The sequence below is a fragment of the Drosophila arizonae genome, chromosome 3, assembly GCF_054131065.1.
Source record: "Drosophila arizonae isolate 15081-1271.41 chromosome 3, UAZ_ARI_1.0, whole genome shotgun sequence".
In the NCBI taxonomy this organism is placed as follows: Eukaryota; Metazoa; Arthropoda; class Insecta; order Diptera; family Drosophilidae; genus Drosophila; species Drosophila arizonae.
This window is the reverse complement of record NC_142923.1, coordinates 23,851,955-23,871,348: the sequence shown is the minus strand read 5'-3', so window position 1 is coordinate 23,871,348 and position 19,394 is coordinate 23,851,955. Positions and strand designations below refer to the sequence as shown.

General features: G+C 38.9%; 3 protein-coding genes and 1 long non-coding RNA gene across 6 annotated transcripts; 2 read left to right on the top strand and 2 right to left on the bottom strand.

Annotated features, from left to right (window-relative positions):
* Positions 1-1,590: 1,590 nt before the first annotated feature.
* Positions 1,591-3,418, top strand: Aatf (Apoptosis antagonizing transcription factor). The gene is made up of 2 exons (XM_018002262.2): positions 1,591-3,107; positions 3,192-3,418. The coding sequence occupies exons 1-2, from the start codon at positions 1,702-1,704 to the stop codon at positions 3,292-3,294; spliced, it is 1,509 nt and encodes a 502-aa protein (XP_017857751.1). The 5' UTR covers positions 1,591-1,701; the 3' UTR covers positions 3,295-3,418.
* Positions 3,419-4,491: 1,073 nt separating this feature from the next.
* On the bottom strand, positions 4,492-9,274 carry homer (protein). The gene is given in 7 exon segments (XM_018002261.2): positions 4,492-5,588; positions 5,660-5,794; positions 5,862-6,128; positions 6,198-6,276; positions 6,355-6,842; positions 6,915-7,203; positions 9,088-9,274. Coding segments are annotated over 7 exon segments (1,671 nt in total). The 5' UTR covers positions 9,093-9,274; the 3' UTR covers positions 4,492-5,180.
* LOC149269925 (uncharacterized) lies at positions 7,210-8,828 on the bottom strand. Its single transcript, XR_016269479.1, has 3 exons — positions 8,201-8,828; positions 7,955-8,073; positions 7,210-7,348 (listed from the first exon to the last, which is right to left on the bottom strand). It is a non-coding gene; the product is annotated as an uncharacterized LOC149269925 (long non-coding RNA).
* Positions 9,275-9,532: 258 nt separating the features above from the next.
* On the top strand, positions 9,533-19,236 carry Liprin-alpha (PTPRF interacting protein alpha). 3 transcript variants are annotated; one of them, XM_018002252.2, is made up of 15 exons: positions 9,534-9,737; positions 10,969-11,256; positions 11,320-11,421; positions 11,488-11,817; positions 11,916-12,014; positions 12,477-12,644; positions 12,706-12,825; positions 13,562-13,690; positions 14,121-15,050; positions 15,111-15,724; positions 15,786-15,988; positions 16,061-16,168; positions 16,230-16,549; positions 16,621-16,737; positions 16,809-19,236. In XM_018002252.2, exons 2-15 carry the CDS (start codon positions 11,008-11,010, stop codon positions 16,896-16,898), a joined length of 3,579 nt encoding a protein of 1,192 aa, XP_017857741.1. In that variant the 5' UTR covers positions 9,534-9,737; positions 10,969-11,007; the 3' UTR covers positions 16,899-19,236. The 3 variants fall into 3 exon arrangements, with proteins under 3 accessions (XP_017857742.1, XP_017857741.1, XP_017857739.1); XM_018002250.2 differs by having other exon boundaries at positions 13,562-13,702; XM_018002253.2 differs by lacking the exon at positions 13,562-13,690 and having other exon boundaries at positions 9,533-9,737.
* Positions 19,237-19,394: the final 158 nt, after the last annotated feature.

The following is a 19,394-nucleotide window of genomic DNA, read 5'->3' as shown; positions in this document are numbered from 1 at the left end:
GGCAGTGATAACAGCAGACGACCCCAAAAAAAATGTTGGACATGTGTGCGCCGTGTTGTCCCGCCCGCATAAATTCAATGCGTATGCCGCGGCCTGTCACTCTCTCCGTCTCTGTCTCCGCCCCTGTCTCTGTTGCTGTCTCTATCTGTGTGTAATTCAAAGTTCAAAGCTGGCCTGTCTATACAGGCGAATTGCCAAAACGCTACGGCGCGCTTATCAACGTAATAAAAACCGTAAAACGCATGCCGTGAGCGTGTCTCAAAAAAAAAATATTTTTTTTTTCTTTTATTTATATATACATATGTATATATATACATATATAAGCTTATCTGCGTCTGGTGGCGGCACGTCTTGACTTTTTCACCAACTTAACACGAATATATGATATAAATATATATTCAAATAAATATTTATATATATATATTTTTGTTTTACTATTAAACAAATTGAAATACTGCGTAAATTATCCTTTTCCGGCAACACTTCCGTTGACTTTGGCCGCCCATTGGCGTCTGTTTTGAACCGCATTTCTGCACTTTTCAAGGTTAACCATTTTGTCCATATTTTTCTACATATTACTCTACTCTCTACTACTCTTTTTTTTTTTTTGTGCTGCCCATAAATGCCAAGTCGCAATTTGCCAAACATTTCATTTATATAATGAGCACAAATTGGTCCCAACAAAAAGGATTTCAAGTTCATGTCCACAGTCCATATGACATTTCACAGCCCCCCATTGTATGCTATGAATAGTGTGCGCAAGTGTGTGCAGCTGTTGGCATTCATACACACACACACATAGATATATGTATGTGTGGCTGAGAATGTGTGTGCGAATAGTTATCAAGATGCACCTGCTCTGATAAGGCAATCACATTGTTCATTTTAATGAGGCAGCGTGTCGAGAGTTTGTGTATTAAAGAGTTTGCAATTTAGAATTCCATCTATTGATATATCAACATTAACTCGTGCTATTACACTGATAATTATAGTGCATTTTATACAGTATTACTATAATTAAAAGTGCATGTCTAGACATAAAATATAACTTTTTAAAGTAACAATTTTAAATGGTTTTAATATAGTGAAAAAATATGCTGTTTCATTGATGATGATGCTGAATGATTAAAAAATATATTAAACCATTTTAAATTAAAATGTACAGCCTGTAAGTATGCTACGTTTTTTGCATCAATAAAATATTCTCCAAACTAAGCAGTTTTCAAAATACAATAAACTCCTGTCCTCAACAACATTCAAATACATTACTATAAACAGTAAAGAATAATTTGAATGTAATGTGGTAATAATTTATTTATTTTATTTATTTATTTATTTACATCCAATTTGATTGTAAAATAATTGAAGGCATTATATTTAAATATAACGAGTACTCTAACTTTGCGTCAGCTATCTTAACAGTACACTCGACATCTTGTATAATGAGATTAATAATAAAATTGATTAAGGAAAATCAATTTTAATTAAAAATTGATTATATTTTTGTAGCACAGTTTAACCTGTTGCTCAAAAATATCGATATAATAACTTAGTCCAAATATCGATGAGCACGATTTAGTTCAATTACACACTAACTCTAACAATCGGACTCAGTTCCGGAGTGAATTCTACCTTCACGTGTTGCGGCAGATTTCACAGGTTTTGTTTTTGTTAAGAAAAATAAATGAAATAGCTACGAAAATGTTGAGAAAATCAAAGAAGCAACCAGAGACAGTGGCCGAAAAGGTGAGCAAACTGCTCGCCCATCCCAATGACAGCGAGAGCGATGATGAATCTGACATTGATGTGGCCACCAAAGCGCGCGTTGCGGATTTTGAGGATGAATACGATTTGCCCGATGCGCGCAGCACAGATTTTCGTAAACGGAATGTGAAATTGTTATCCGAGCAGAGCGAACGATACAAGGGCAAAATAAGCAGTCGCAAAGAACTTGAGGAGGAGGAGGAGGACAACGAAGAAGAAAGTGAAGATGAGGAGGACGAGGAGGTGCCATATGAAGAGAGTGACACAGATGAGGATGAAGCTGAGAAATTGAAGGCTTTTAACAGCAAGTTGAAAGCTGCAAAAATTGATACGAGTGGAGCTCAAAGTGAAGATGATGATAGCAGCGTGGATTATGAGAATGGCGGAGAGCAGAAGAAAGATGATGATAGCGATGAAGACGAGGACGAGGATGGTGATGATGACTATGAGGATGATGATGACGACGACGAGGAGAGCGATTCAGAAGATAACGACTCAGAAAATGAGACAATAGATATGAACGAAATCATGTCCAAAACCAATCAACAAGCCGAAGTCCAGAAAGGACTCTGTGTGCAGAATCAACTGCAGATTTGGGAGCGTCTCTTGGAGCTACGCATCAACACACAGAAATTCACCAGCAAGTCGAATCAATTGCCTCCTCCAGAGACGCTGCAAGCGCTCAGCGATAAGAATGAGGAGCTGCAAACGGTGCTAAAGGAAGCCCAGGAGCGAAGCTCCAAGCTGCTGCATCAACTGCTCGCCCTGCAGTCGGTGCTTACGCAGCAGCACAGTGAGCTGCGCCAAGCCATCAAGCGGAAACTGCCAGCAGAGTCCAGCTCCGAGTCGGAGCCGCCGAGCAAATGCTTTGCGAGCGCGCTGCAAAGCAATTTCGAGAATATGCGAAGCTATCGGAATGAGGTGCTGCTCAAATGGGATGATCGCACCAAGCTGTTGACACCTGGAGCGGGTACGAAGCGAAAATCCATGCAAGACGATTACGATGTCATCAAGAAGATCGACAGTGCGCTGGCCAATCGTAGTGCACTCATTGAGAAATCCCAAACTCTCAAGAGCAATCAGCCGCAGCAGCAAGAGAAACGACAGCTGGAGCAAGAGGCTGACCAAGAGAATTCCGAATTAAGCAACAAGGACCAAAGGCAAACGCACATCTACGATGACAGCGATTTCTATCATCAGCAGCTGCGCGAACTGATTGAGTACAAGGCCAGCACCACGTCCAGCATGGGCGACATAACCAAACAGTTTGTGGAGCTGCAGAAGCTGCGCCAGAAGATGAAAAAGAAAGTGGACACCAGGGCTAGCAAAGGCAGAAAGTTGCGGTAGGCATCAAACATAATAAACTATAATAAAATAATAGTTTAACTTACCGTCTCTCTCTCTCTCTCTCTCTGTCTTTCCTTTAGCTATGTGGTGCATAATAAGCTCATCAATTTCATGGCTCCCAACGAAGCAAGTGACTGGACGGATGAGTCCAAGACGGAACTGTTTAAATCCCTATTTGTTTAAATCACACATCCATGTATATTTATGTACATATTACATTTATATATTGTAGATTATTGTAGCTTTTCTAAGATTCTTCTTTAAAGTGCAACAAATAATTAATTAGAAAATCTATTGCAAAAAATTATCAATGTGTGTTTAAATTCTTTAAGGCTGCCATTTTATTATCGGTTTCCTGTTAAGTTTTCCCATTTGGAAGGTTTCCAATTTTAACATAAAAAATTTTGGATTTACATGGAATTTAAAAAACAATTGATTCGGGGCCCTGAAAAAAAGGAAATTATTAAATTAGCTTATACTATATTTTTTAAAAACATACAAAAGAACAAAAAGTTCACAATTATTAAAACCAGTTTATATAAACAAATTTTCAATGTTAGCAATCCTCCCCCAGAAAAATACAAAAATCGATTAGTGTTTAATCATATTGAAATTTAATTTTATTTATTTCATATGTTTCTTTGCGTTTAATTCACAAATAATATTAAATTTGTTGATCGCTTTCAGACAAAAAACCGCCCTCAAGAATTCATCAAAGTATTTTGTTTTTAATCATATTGAATTTTATTTTTATTTATTTCATATGTTTGTTTGCTTTTAACTGCTAAGTTTTGTATGTTCAACATTTGCTTCGTTTATTATTTGATTTTATTTACCTTTTGCTTTAACTGGATAATTTTATTGATGCAAAAAACGAACCGGTCAAATTGCATAACAATATGGCATCCAAATAACCGTTTAAGCGTTCCTTCCCATTTTCCCCGTTTCGCAACGGAGGGAGTCTGGGTGTAGGTGTGTGTGGGTGTGTTTCTAAGTGTCTAGAGGGGAAATTGCATATTGATATTATTTTGCTTGCGGTTTTCAAGTTGCATTTGTTGTTCATTCGATACACATACATATGTATATATGTACATATGTACATATACATATATATTTATATAATTTGTTAATATATTAAACTAGTTTTCCACTGTTGCACGTACATACTTGACTTGGTATTCGTTTAATTTTACTTTGCTAGTTTCGTATTTTCTTATTTGTTCATTTATAAAATAATTATTCTTTATGTGATTTAGTATGCTTCGTCGTCTAAGTCATTGTTAGTTAAAGTTTAATTGCAATAAATAAGTTTGTTCATATAAATTTGCTAATTAAAACTTTGCAAATCTAAAGAGAAATATTGATAAGAAATAAACAAACTTCATTCAAATCTTCATTTCAAATTACAAAATAAAAATACAAATATATAAATTAATTTTATGACAGTTTTTTAAATACCAAAATTTATGTGTTAAAAATACCAGAAAATTTTTCGAGCACATTTTCTTGATTTGATTTTTTATATATAAATAAATAAAATTGTATATCATTCGTCAGAGGTTTTCGATTCCGGGACTTTGGATTCATTGTCAAGCTCTCATTAAAAATTAATTAACAATTAGCAGAAGAAATAAAACTATATGGAGCACATAATATCAATTAATTGTTAAGGTTCCTTTATATTGCACTTGAATGCGTTCGAGAATTTTAAAAACTTGTTTTCGACTTAAATGCTATAAAAGTTACCACGACACAGACAAAATGCGTACAATTTTGAAAAGAATACTGGAATACTGGGCAATTTGTTCACTTTGGGTTGGGGATGAATACCGAAAGATACATTAAATACATATACATATAAACCTACAGTGAGTGTGTGGGTGTTTTTCCTTTTTCTGAGTTGAGTTGAGTTCAGTTGAGTTGAGAGTGTGGTTTCTGTTCCGTTTTGCTTTCGTATACAAAACTACCAAATACAAAGTTTACAAAAATGCAATGATTCGCGTCTGCTTATTGATTTTCTGTTTCAATTTTCCTTTTCTGTTATCTTTTTTTTTTCATTTCTCATTTCCCTAATTGTTAATGGAATTCTTCAGCAACAGGGGCAGCCCAGTTTTGGTTTTTGATTTGGAAACGAGTATGGTGGCAGTTTTGGTGCCGCCGGCAGCTCCACTGGAGGCGGCTGCATCAGTGACAGCGGAGTTGGGTCGCGACATGGCAGCGGCCTGCAGCTGACGCTGATGCAGCTCCTGCAGTAGCGACGAGTGCTTATCTAACGCCTGCAGCTGGGCCATGTTATGCGCTTCGTAATGCGACGACGATTGCAGCTGTGTGTGTATGGAGGTGACATTGGACAGCGTGCTCTCGGCGTCGGCCGTTAGATAATTGCTTAAATAACGTTTGCTAGTTGTTGTTGCTGTTGTCGTTGTTGTCTCTGATGTTATAGTGGTTGCCATTGTAGTCTGTTCCTGCGCTGAAACCTAAATTGAAAACAATTGCATTAATATAATCCCATTATAGTTGGCAAACAAACAAAGTTCAAGCAATCAACCTTTCTGTGTGCACCGAACTCGGCGTCTCAAGTGCACTTGGCAGGATGTATAACATTCTCCATATCCTTTTGCACCGCATACAGATCCGACAGACTCTTGGCGAACAGCACATTCAGTTCACTCATCTTTGCCAGCTGCAATTAGCTACATTAGTCTCTGCACATATATATATATATAGTTATAGAATATATGTTTAATTACAGTTTGATCATTGCACTTTTCACGTAAACTCATATTGGCCGTTTTAAGCTCTATTTCATGTTGCAGCAATTCCGCCTGCAGCGTCTCTGTGCGCGCCTTCAACGCAGCCACCTCGCGTCGCAGCTCATCCTCTGAGGCACTGCCACCAGCAGCAGCACCGCCGGCGCCGCCAACACGCATCAGTTCCATTTCACGCTTGAGGCGTATGTTCTCCTCCTTGTAGGTGTGCAGCTGGCGCTTCCATTCGTCCACATTAGCCGTCGATTCCTGTGGGATTCGTGAGTGTGAGCTTTACAACACATTCCGGCAAGGACAAATTGTAAATGTAATACACACCTGCAAGGCGCTGGTCAGGCGTATGTTATTGTTCTTCAAGGTGGCCAGCTCAATTTCCCACTTCTTGGCATTGGCGCAACTGTTTGGAATACATTTTACGATTATAATAGAAGCTGGACAACCACTGCATATATGTGTCTGTCTCTCTGTCTCCTACCTCTGCGCCAGTGCCATTTTCAGGCGTTCGTTTTCATATTTGAGCTGCTGCTCGGCCGTTGCGCCCGCTCCAGGTCCAGTGTGCATGCCCACGATGCTGCCACCAGAAGAGATTGTAATACCACCACCACCACCGCCACCGCCTCCGCCACTACCACTGCCAGCAAGGGTCGCTGTGCCAGCCACTATGCCCATCGTTGGCTGTGGCGAAGGCGTGGCCGATCCAATGTCCTGCTTGCCGTCGCTAGTGTTCAGCAGCTTATGCGAGGGACTATCGGGATTGGCATTCTGTGTATTGGTATTACTTAAATTCGGCGGTTCCACGGTGTGAGGATCGATGTTGGTGTTGTCATTCTGCATGGCGCCCACAGCGCGTCCCGATATCGGAGATGTATTCGCCGAGGTGGTGGGCGTCACTGCGTTCGATCCGTTCGCAGATTTCATGGCATTCTTGGTGGCCTCCTTAACCTCCTGGAATTTTTCCACAAACTAAGGAAAGGACAAAAATGACGATAGGATCATTGATGAAGGGGGATAGTACACTTAGATAGACAGACAGACCTTTGTCAGTTCGGCCTCCGAGGAGAAGCCCAGGCCGTAAACCGTATTGGCGCGTACATCGCTCCATTGTCCAAACTTTTGGGATGTTTGTGTGAATGTCATGCTGGGCGTAATTGTTGAATTGATGACCGCCTTGGTGCCCTCGACGCTAATGATGCGGTATAAGTTCCGTGAGATGTCGTAGAAGAAGCTCACATTGACCGCCTTCATGCTGGCCGTGATCCATGTGCGTTTCGTCTTTGGATCAATATGGAACACGTGCGCCTGGCAAGTGAAAATCGGTTGCTCTCTGTTTGTGCGAGATAGACAGATGAAAGGAGTAAAGGAGATGGAAGCAGCGGCGGCAGCAGCAGCAGCAGCACCCACAGGTGATTAATTAAAAATTCCATTTAAATTCTTGCACGTCGGCTTAATATTTAATTTGTACACGCTTGCTAAGGGACAGTGGGAGAAGGAAGGAGGAAGTCGGTTGTCGTACAATAAATACAATATGTGACCAAGTTGCTAACGGTATATTTAGATCTTTATATGGCTGTGCGGGCTGCTAATTGATATAGAGGAAATGCGAACAAACTAGCAATCGATACAGTGAGCCCTCCATATGTTGCTCAACTTGCAAACTCAAATTAATTAATTATGTTAACGTGACTTATGTAGGCAAGAAATACATACATAATAGCAATAATAAACTATTATTATTAAATCATTAAAATATATTTAAAAAAAAAAAATTATTTATTTATTTTTTTTTTTTTTTAACTAATGTTGAATCAAGTTTTAAAATTAACAAAAAATAAACTAAAATAAATAAATATGTTCAAGAAATGCAAGAAAAATTAATTCCTTACATTAACAGAAATATTTATAATCATAAAATTAATATTATTTTTAAAGTAATATTTTGCAATAATTAGTTATGTAAATTGTTAATTAACTAAATATAAGTGTGTTTTTCAAAGCCTATTGAAGTTGTTTACATATTGCCATTTTGATGCAAAATAATTTATCGCATTTTATAATTATTTATATATTTAACTAACTCAATGTTTAGCTTGTCCATGGCTTACTGTATATATTCAAACAAAAGTTTTAAGACTGTTCAACATAAGCTTAGTTCACTGTGTTTTTCAGATTCCTAATCAAGTCCTTATTCGATAACCTGTGTGGGATTGTTCAATATAAGCACAGTTTACTGTATTTTCCTCTACTTAATTAAATCTAATTTCCGCCTGCTCAGCATATCCATAGTTTACGATATGGTTAAAATGTTCAATAAACACTGGCACCTTTTTTTAATTGTTCAACACACGCAAAGTTCACTGTAAATGATAAATCATTCTATTCCGCCTGTTCACTTAAGGGGATAGTTCACTGTAATTTTTTTTTAGAGTGCTCAATCAAATTCCAAACATTTCAGACATCACATAATACCGAAGCTCTAGATAACAAATTGAATATTTAGATAGAACGGCGGCGTAAACATTTATAATTTTAGTATATACATATATCTGAAACGGCTGTCATGGCAGCAGCAGCAACAACAACAAATCTTGCACTCAGTTCAAAAGCTACAAAAGAACATACATAGGTGCTGGGTATTATTGCTGCTGCTGTTGCTGTTGTTGTTGTTGTAATTCTTATTGATATTGTCGGCACCATGTCATTGGCATTGTTGTTCTTATTGGTGGTTGATGGTTGCGGTGGAGGTTGTGCTGGTGGCAGGGGTTACGGTTAATGGGAGAGGGGGTTAGGGTTAGGGGGTGTCGACTCTTGCCTTGGTGACTAAATTGCATTATGCGCTTAAGTGTTTTGTAGCCTCGTTTTGATTTTGCTCAAGTTTACTGCACACATACACGCACGCACACATACACAAATGCGCGTACGCACACCTACACCTACACACATACAGAAGACACTTACACGCGCATAATTGGTATCGACGGGCGGCGTTTGCCAGCCTACACCTACGTACATATTTCATCAATTCTCATTGTATATATGGCATATATTTACACCTTATCCGAGACGAGCAGCAGCAACAACAACCGTGATAGAAACACCAACAGCAGCAGCAACAACAACAACAATAGCATCAGCAAGGAAAACGTCGGCGTCGATTTTTCACACAATTTACAGCGTTTGAAATTGTATTAGACATATTTTTCGTACTTACCCCATTTTGTTGTTAGCTGCGGCGCTCTATTGATTTCTATGGCAACACGTTAAGACTATACTAATTGTTTATTTTTATTAATTATAACACTAAAAAATAAAACATAAACGAGGGCGCTTGCTCTGTGTGTAAAAACTGTAGGCAATGCGGCTAAAACTGTGAGTGATATTGCTAAAAAAAAAGAACTGTGAGCCATGTTACAATAACAGAGCAATGTTGCTCATACTGTTATTTATCGATAGTCAGCCGTTACATTCGATATGGCATGTAATGCAATCATAATATACAATATATATTAATTAAGCAGTTTTACAATTATTGTCATTTTATTTAATAACCTTTTAAAATAGTTTTAAGTTAAATAAAACATTATAGCATAAATGATATATTCTCAAACAAACTAGCCTGCCAGAGTGCTAAAAATATACAAAATATTGAAACTAGATGGCAACATTTACATTTTTACCTAAGTGGCAACCAAAAAAGAAACGAGCTGCCTTTTTTCGCACATAAAAATCAATCGGAAATATATAAAACTTGCTACAATTGCAACAATTAAATAGATATATATGCAAAAGCTAAACAGCAACAAAAGTTGTTGTTGCTGCTGCTGCGCTGTCGCCGTGCGAACGATCCTTGTTGGCTACGGGGTACGTGTTTGTGCCAGGGAGGAAGGGAGTTTTTTGCTCTTTTTGCATAAAAGCCGTCGCTCTATGCTCGTGAAAAGGCGTTTTACCAATCATTAAACCACCAAGTGCAGCAGCTGTTAACCCGCGACTCTTAATTTTTATGTGTTTGCTATAATTAGTGTTCAATGCATGTGAGAAACATTAATTTAAATTTAAAAAATTATAATATAAAAAAGAAAAAGCTGTACATATGTGTGCGTGCTGGCATGCGTGTATGTATATACACACATAAGCGGTGTGTGTATGTGTATGGGTGTGCGTGTGTCCGTAGCGTACGTGTGTTGCTGTAAAAAAAACTTGTTATCAATGCGGCGCCTATGATAAAAGCCTTATTAGACATGTTCAGTGTGTTGGTCCAATTGGAATGTCTTTAAACCAATACACGGGCGTAAACGACTTTGGAAGGGGGCGGAAAACTGAGCATAAACAAAAAGTAAAGCTCCAGAGGCGTGGGCAAAAAGCGTAGGCTATTTAACCGTTTTAATTGGCTAGCCAACGATTTAAGGCAAACCATATATTAACAGTTATTTTTTATTTTAAATTAAATTTCTCGCATTTTTATACTGGTTTTTCGAAATCGTTAATTTGAGTAATAGGAAAATTGTGTTATACCGGCTCAAACCGGTTAAATGTTTAGACGTATTTTAAAAGAGAGCTTTAAGACATTGATGTTCTATATTTGATGTGTGCATATTTATATAGATGTTGCATTTACTCTTAGTTTGCGTGCGTAAGCAGAGTTATAAATAAAATAATCTACATTAAAAATATACATAGATGTATGTATGTATATATATTTTCATATGAAATCAAAATTCTTCAGAATATGACAATCTTAAATAATATACTATTCAATGAAAGTATAAAATTGATGATTATTTTCAATGCAATCAAATACGAGATCTTTAAGGAAACAAGATTAGACTCATATCTCTAGGGCTGTTTAATCAATCTTAGTTTATTTTATACAAAGTCTCTTCAATAAAAATCAGTTTTTAGATTTTAAATATATCAAAAGATTAAATTAACTTCTACGAGGGCTGCCTAAATGATTTTTATTAAAAATACATATAATACATATTTTTAAGACCACCCTCGCATGTAAAACTGCTGAAGTTATTAGTCTCTTAACTCTTATTTAACTCCATATGAAGAAAGTGATTTCTATAATTAAAACTAATTTTTTTTCCAGTCTTACATGCGTTCCCGTGCTCTGGTGGCCAACTAAATAATGTGGAACATGATGTGCGACGTAATGCCCACAATATCGGAAGACAGCATATCGCAGCGCTCCTCGCAGTTCAGCGGCGAAGATGCGAACTTTGAGCAGCTGATGGTGTCCATGCTCGATGAGCGGGACAAGCTAATGGATAGTTTGCGCGAGGCGCAGGAGCGTTTGGGCGAAACGGAGGTGAAGCTGCACGAAGTGGAAAAGGAGCGGGACAGCTTACAGCGTCAAATCAATGCCAATCTGCCGCAGGTAAGTGAACAAATATTCAATCTCAATAAATATAATCTCATTTTATGACTTTCGCTTTTCCAGGAGTTCGCTACGCTCACCAAGGAGCTGACGCAAGCGCGCGAAACTCTGCTGGAACGTGATGAAGAAATCGGAGAGCTTAAAGCGGAGCGCAACAATACGCGGGTATGCTGCACATGGCTTTAGCTATATATGGCATAAATCCAACTAAATCTGTATATATTGTTATAGCTGCTGCTGGAACATTTGGAGTGCTTGGTGTCGCGACATGAGCGATCGCTGCGCATGACCGTCGTGAAGCGACAGGCGGCCGCGCAGAGCGGCGTCTCCAGCGAAGTAGAGGTGCTCAAAGCGCTCAAATCTCTGTTCGAGCATCACAAGGCTCTGGACGAGAAAGTGCGCGAACGTCTGCGTCTGTCCATCGAGAAGAACAATGCGCTGGAGGAAGAGCTGAATACAACCAAAGAGGAGCTAAACCAATATAAAACTGGCGCTTTGCAAAGCGGTGGCGGTATTAGCTCGGGAAGCGCAGCAACCGGAGAAAATGGCATCAAAGAGAAGGTGTGTGTACGTGTGTGTGCGCGCGTGTGTGTGTGTGTGTGATATCTGTTTATGCAATCAAGCGTGTATTTTACATTCTATACCTTTTGTTGTTGCAGCTGGCTGGCGGCAACGGCGGCGGGGTCAACGGCGATGCGAGCGAAATAAACGAATATGCGGCCAAAACACACGAGCTACAAACGATCATCGAGAAGCAGGTGAGCAGGCCGCGGCAGGGGTAACAACATAACATCATTGCCAACAACTCGAGCTACGCTGTTAGACAAGCGATGACTCACAGCGAGATGTGTCCATGTGTTGATAAAGCAAACAACTATTTCGAATGACGATAAACCTTATTTTAAGTGCTTAACATAATTGAGGCTTTTCATTGTTGTTGCAATATAATGCGATTGACTGTTGTTTGATTATCAACAGCATTAGACATTGATCTAAGCTTACGTAAATAATTAAATCGTCAAGGCCGTACATGAGATAAGGAACTTAAGCGAAATGCACACAAATTCGAATAGTATTTGCTAATTATAAAATTAAAATTTTAATATATTTAGCAGCAGCTCAGCATGAGAATAATATAATTCCAATTCACATAGATATATTCGATAATGATATTAATATACCTTTAATAACTAACTTTAACTTTCTCTCATTATTCGTAGACCTCTGAATTGTCGCAATGGCAGCGTCGCGTCTCCGATCTGAACAATAAGATTAATGAGCTGGAAGAGAATCTGTCGCGTGTGCAAAAGGAGCATTGCAAGGCGCAGGATCAATGCTCGAAGCTCCAGCGAGATTTGCGCGAAAATGTGGCACAAAAGGAAGATCAGGTATAGTGTAGCAAGATTGATTAGAAATACGAGAAATATATCACATATGCAACACTTTCAGGAGGAGCGCATAGCTACGCTGGAGAAACGTTATCTTAATGCTCAACGGGAGTCCACCTCGCTGCACGATCTGAACGAGAAACTGGAGCAGGAACTGCGGCACAAGGAGGCACAGCTAAAGGTGCGTATAAATATAAATAGACAGAAATCTATATATACATGGAATTGGTTATGGTTTCGAGGCATGGGCGAATTTCATTAATTAATCAAAACACTGCACTGCAAAGCAATCTACCCTACCTATCTATATATGTGTATTTTTAATGTCTTATTTCCGCTATTAATTATTATGTTTCTCAGCAATTTTGGACAGCGTTATAAAGTCAGGAAATATTTAAGCTTATGACATAATTTTTCAGTGTGAATATAATCATGAATTTTGCCTTATTATTATTTTGTAAACTTTTTAAAATAATTTTGAAGAGGTTAACAGCTGTTAGCACGACTAGCCTTATATGTCTGGCTCTTTTCTGTTAAGTACTTCTGTTAATAACACGATGAGAATTTACTATAACAGCAAGATGTTAATAGCAGAGTAGCAACTGTTGAAATAGAAGCGAAAGATTTTTTTTTAATTTTCTGATCCAATGGAATGTTTTCAACCAAGTTTTTCTTTTGAAGAAGTTTTCCCAGAAAATGCATCACATATTCATGCAAGCAAAAACTTCTGAAGCCAGTGTCTTGTTTTCGCCCATGCCTGCTTAAACGCTACAAAACTGTGACTAATACTACATAATATGATGTACCCTCTCCATATTGCATTTAAACAAAAAAAAAAACAAAAAACATACTAATTAAACTACACCCAACCCCACAAAAAATCGAAAACAAAAACATACAAAATCATCCATGGACAGCTGCACGAAGAGAAAATCAGCGCCATCGAAGAGAAACTCGAACTCTCAGAGCAAAAGCTAGCCCAACATGCCAAACTGCAGCCGGATATGGAGGAGCAGCTAAAGGCGCGCATGGAGGCATTGACAAAGGTAGGAAATAAGGTATGCACTCGAACTAATATGCGCGCCGACAGGTTCCATAAGTATAATCTCAATTATCAACAATTATACAACTAAATTTTGTATTCTTTTTATATAGTATATCTATTCTTAATTTTTGTGTAACGTAATTTGAGTCTATATAGTATATATTTTCGTACAGATTTTCTATTTCCAAAAATCCACTTACTAACAACAACAAGAACAATATCCAAGAATATATACAACTCTTTCTCTATTATTCTGTCCTGCACAAGAACTCAGCGCACCGACTACTGATACCCTTCACAAAAACAAGAACAAAAGAAAACTCCTCACATTTAGCTTTCATTACTAATACAAACACTAATTTGTTGTCATTATGACGAGAGATACCCCTTGAATATGCATTATTAAACGTGTTTGGCTGAACGCTTTGCAGGCTCAAGAACGTCATGGCTCGGCGGAGGATCGCATACGGGGCTTGGAAGCGAATTTGGATGAGAAGAACGCCGAGGTGGTAAGACTGAATCAGCGTCTCAAAATGAATGAAGAGCACAATTTGCGGTTGTCATCGACGGTGGACAAGCTCCTGTCCGAGTCCAATGAGCGACTGGAGGTGCATCTGAAGGAGCGCATGCGTGCGCTGGATGAGAAGAATGCGCTGACGCAGGAGCTGGAGAAGGCGCGCAAGGTGGCCGAGGAGCTGCACCATGAGAAGAGCGAAATCATGAAGGAGCTGTCCAAGACGCGCCTCGAAATCGAGAATTTCAAGCGTCAACTGCTCCAGCAGGAGATCGCCTACAATATACAGCAGACGGAGGCACTGACTCGCAGCCTCTCGCCCAGCAGTGTGGTGGATGGTGGGGGTAACGCCTTCACACGCAGCACATCCCATGCCAGCTTCGAGACGCATTCGCTGCGACGGTCGAGTAAATCGCGCCTGTCCGAGGAGAATGCTCTGGCCCGCTCGATGGCCGAGCAGGAGTGGGAGAAGCTGCAAATGCAGCAGGTGGCGCATGCCCAGCAGCAGGCGTACGAGCTGGCGGCCAGTGTGGGCGATTGCGATGACAGCGATGCGATGTATGCCGCTGCCACGGATATGATGTCGCCCTCCGGCCATACAGATGCCCAAACGCTGGCCATGATGCTGCAAGAGCAGCTGGATGCCATCAATAATGAGATTCGCCTCATCCAGGAGGAGAAACAATCGACAGAGGCGCGCGCCGAAGAGCTGGAGTCGCGCGTCGGCAGTTTGGAGCATGTGAATCTATTGGCACGCGGTCGTTCCATGGACAGACAAAGTCCGCCCATGAGCGGACGCAGTACGCCCAATAGTCCACAGCGCGATTTCATGCAGAAATACCATACGGTAAGAGTTTAGCCTGAGTAAGGGAGTAAGGAAGTCTCATCCTAAGTTTCTACTTTCCAGCTTAACTTGCCAGTGCTGTCCAGTGATGCATCGCGGGAGGAGCTGCACGGCGGCATGTCCACCACCGGTGATTCGAGTTCAGGCGGCGCTGCCTCGCCATTGACGGCACGTTCGATGCGCTTGGAGCGCGTCGCCCAGGCGCTCGCCCATAGCCAGGAGGAGCTGCGTCGCCGCACAATGGTGCCCGCTGCCTCGCCGCATGTGAATGCTCACATGACGTTGTCCTCGCACGGCTATGGGCTGTCGCCGCTCAGCTCGCGCTATGGCAGCCAAGAGTCACTGCGTCACTATAATACAATGGGTTCCATGTCCATGCTGCAGACGCCGACGTCGGGCGTGTCGAGGGAAGCAGCTGCCGCCGCTGCCGTGCAAAAGAAGAAGGGCATTAAGTCTTCGCTGGGTCGTTTCTTTAGCAAAAAGGAGAAGGTGAAGGGCGTTAAGGACACGCTGCCAGATGGTTCACCCAGCATGATGTCTATAGGCAATCTGTCGATGGGCTTGAGCGAGGTGGATTCCAACTACGATGTCATGAGCATGACGGGCGGCATGATGCCGCGTATAGCCAGCGCGCCAGGCTCGAAGATCAGCAGCGTCGACTATGGCAGGCAAAAGAAGTGAGTGCCAAAAATGATTCAGAAATATGGATGATTCCTTGCTAACTAAAATGTCTTGCAGAGATCACGATTACCGCAACGATCTGCTGGGCGAGGCCATGAAAGCGGGCACGCCATTCGCCCTGTGGAACGGACCAACCATTGTCGCCTGGCTGGAGCTGTGGGTAGGCATGCCCGCCTGGTATGTGGCCGCCTGTCGCGCCAATGTCAAATCCGGTGCTATCATGAGCGCACTTAGCGACACGGAGATACAGCGGGAAATAGGTGAGAACATTCTATATGAAGTTAATTCACCTAAAATTATATTCAAACAAATCAAAATCTTTCACTTTATAGGTATTAGTAATCCCCTACACAGGCTCAAACTACGTTTGGCCATACAGGAAATGGTTTCACTAACTTCACCCTCAGCTCCGCAAACATCACGCACTACACTGGCGTTTGGTAAGCAATAGTACATACAGACTTTTGGTAGATATCTAAATACCGCCTCATCTTTGTTTAGGGGACATGAATCACGAGTGGATTGGCAACTACTGGCTGCCCGGGCTGGGGTTGCCTCAATATCGCACAACCTTTATGGAGTGTCTAGTCGATGCACGCATGCTGGATCATTTGACCAAGAAGGATTTGCGTGGCCAGTTAAAAATGGTTGATAGCTTTCATCGCACCAGCCTGCAGTATGGCATCTCAATGCTCAAGCGCTTGAACTATGATCGCACCGAGCTGGAGCACAGGCGCAAGATGAGCGAGAACGGCCTGTGCGATGTGCTCGTGTGGAGCAATGAGCGTGTCATACGATGGGTGAGCAGCATAGGGTTGAAGGTGAGTATTTAAATTAAAGACTCTTACTTTGATCTAAATGCAACTGAGTCGCTTGATTATTATCATGCTAGGAATATGCCAATAACTTGCTCGAATCGGGCGTCCATGGTGGTCTGATGGCGCTGGATGAGGGCTTCGATGCCAATGCCATGGGCCTAGCTTTGCAAATACCCACGCAAAATGCACAGGTGAATATTACAATATATATATGCATATAACTTTGTTGTATTATTTTCTAATATAAATCATTTATATTTAGGCACGCCAAATACTCGACACAGAGTTCCGAAACTTGCTACAAATTGCCACAGATCGCAGGCCGGATAGCGAACAGCGTAGCGCATCCTGATGCAGTTATAGTCCGCCTACAACACCGGTGGATGAGTAAACCAAGTCTAAAATGAAATGAAACAAGCCAAGGGCAGCGCAACAGCCAAGCACAGCGCCAATATTTCCTAAACGCTGAGAAAGACAACTGAAAATGGGAATGAAATGTATGGGAAGAAAAGGGAAAACCGAAAAACAACTAAGCCACAAAATTCTAACAAGAAAGACGCAACGCAAGAGACTCCCAGGCTCAGAATAAATACTGACTGGGCCCCCCCACACAACAACAACAATACGCAGCATGATGCACGTCTAATCTATTCATATATATATATATATACATATATATATAAATTCACAGCCACACATATACAACCGGACACACATAGTCATATAATCCATTACAAGACAATGTATACAAGACATAGCACATACTCTATATAGGAAACACGTACTACGTACATAAGAAGCGTGTATGTAGACTAATTAGCACGGGCGCCCTGCTAGCTGTAGGCCTGTACAAGTTTTAGAAGCTAATCATTTATGAATTAATTATATATATATATATGTATATATGCATATGTATATATATGTAGATATATATAAATATTTTCTTTAATTTTTTAACAATGTGACATATATGATTTACATATTTTTAGTATAATTGGGCTTGCAATAGACTAACAGTATTTTGTTTTAGCTGCAGAATAAAAAAACAATATATATATATATATTTACAGAGATGCGTGCTTCGAACCAAATTAGTAACCAAACTTGATTGTTATATAATACTTTAATGACATTATGTACAGTTTATTTTTTTTTTGTTTAACTCAATATTGTTTTTTATTTTATTTTATTTTATTTTTTTTTTTTTAACTTTTACATAGTAACGCTATACATATGACATTATGGCATGCTTTAAGTTTACTTTATATATAACTTTGATGATAAGGCAAGGCGCTCCGATTGAGTTTAATTCAACTGAAGAGAACAACATGCACAACAATCAGGCATATTTAGTAAACAGCTGCATATGTATATACTATATATACAAAATTTATATGTGTATACAAAAAAAAAAAAAAAAACAAACAAACAAACAAAAAACATAAACAAATACGGCTAGTTTAATATACAACACACATATAAAGCTCACTTATACATATATATATTTATATTTATATAAATGTATAATTAACATTATCAAGCATACGTGTAACTAACAAAGAAAGTATTATAGAGCAAAGTGAAGAAGTTGAAGAAGATTGAAGTAAAAAGTCGCAAGCGCCCACATTTATTAACTATTTACATATGGAAAACCGAAAAATCGAAATAGTTAAAAAAGCTTTAAAGGCAAGGAACCCCTATAAGTCTACACCTAGTACTTAGCCTTTGTATTAATGAATAAAAACTAATATACGAAATACAAATTAGGCATGCTACAAATTAATATTAATAAATAATTTGCAAAAATTGTAATTGGCAAAACTCGAAGCTCGAATTGCAATCCCAATGTCTTGGCATAAATTTATAAATATGACATATATATGTGTATATATTTATATATATATATGTATTCACAAAGCATATCCATTGTTTTTCAAAACAAAACTTTCCCACTCCTTAATTTTATGTTGTTAATTTAGTTAATACAAAGACGAAGGCAACTAAATAAATGAAATTATGTTATTTAGTGACTTTGTTTATTCATACTAACATTTACACAAACACCCACATATATACACATACACACACTATGATAATATTTGTAAAGTTCTTATGTACTTATAGACATACATCGGATATGTTGAAAGCACACAAACTGCCTGTTTTGCTAACATATTATTAGTTTAATGAATAAGTTTTTATTAATTTGAACAACAACCAAAACTGCAACTAACGCTTTGTCTCTAAGTATATAAAACAAAAGCAAACTATAACTTCATTTTCTTCAACTGTATTAGCAAAATTAAACAAAAGAAAAACACATGTTCGTAAAAGAAAAACTGCTAAGACAATACACTAACGTCAACAGGATACATTTGACTATATGAAATGAATCATTTAAAGCAAGATAAATAATATTTAAAGAAAATATATCCAATTCTAGCATTATCTGCTCCTTAAGTAAATAGTCTCTTTAGTAACAAAATTAAATCGATTAGTGTTAGTTTTTAATAATTTCCACAATTTCATTTTTATGCTCAGCATTTGAGGAGCAAGTTAATTGAACTTCATAATTGGAAAACTCATTTCGTTTTTAGTCAGCTAAATGATTTCTGTTGATGCTTAGCGTATTTAATAATGTACGTAAATGTGACATTAAAAAAAAATGAAAAAAAAAAAACAAAACAAAACAAAGAAATAAAGAGAAGAAACTAATCTAAATTTATAAAAATACTAACTAAAAAATTAAGTTAATTTGAACAAAAATATGGGTTTAATTGTTAACTTTTGTTAAAAAAAACTTTTAAAAAATGAAAAGAAAGAAATACATCTTACTAAAGTAAAACTA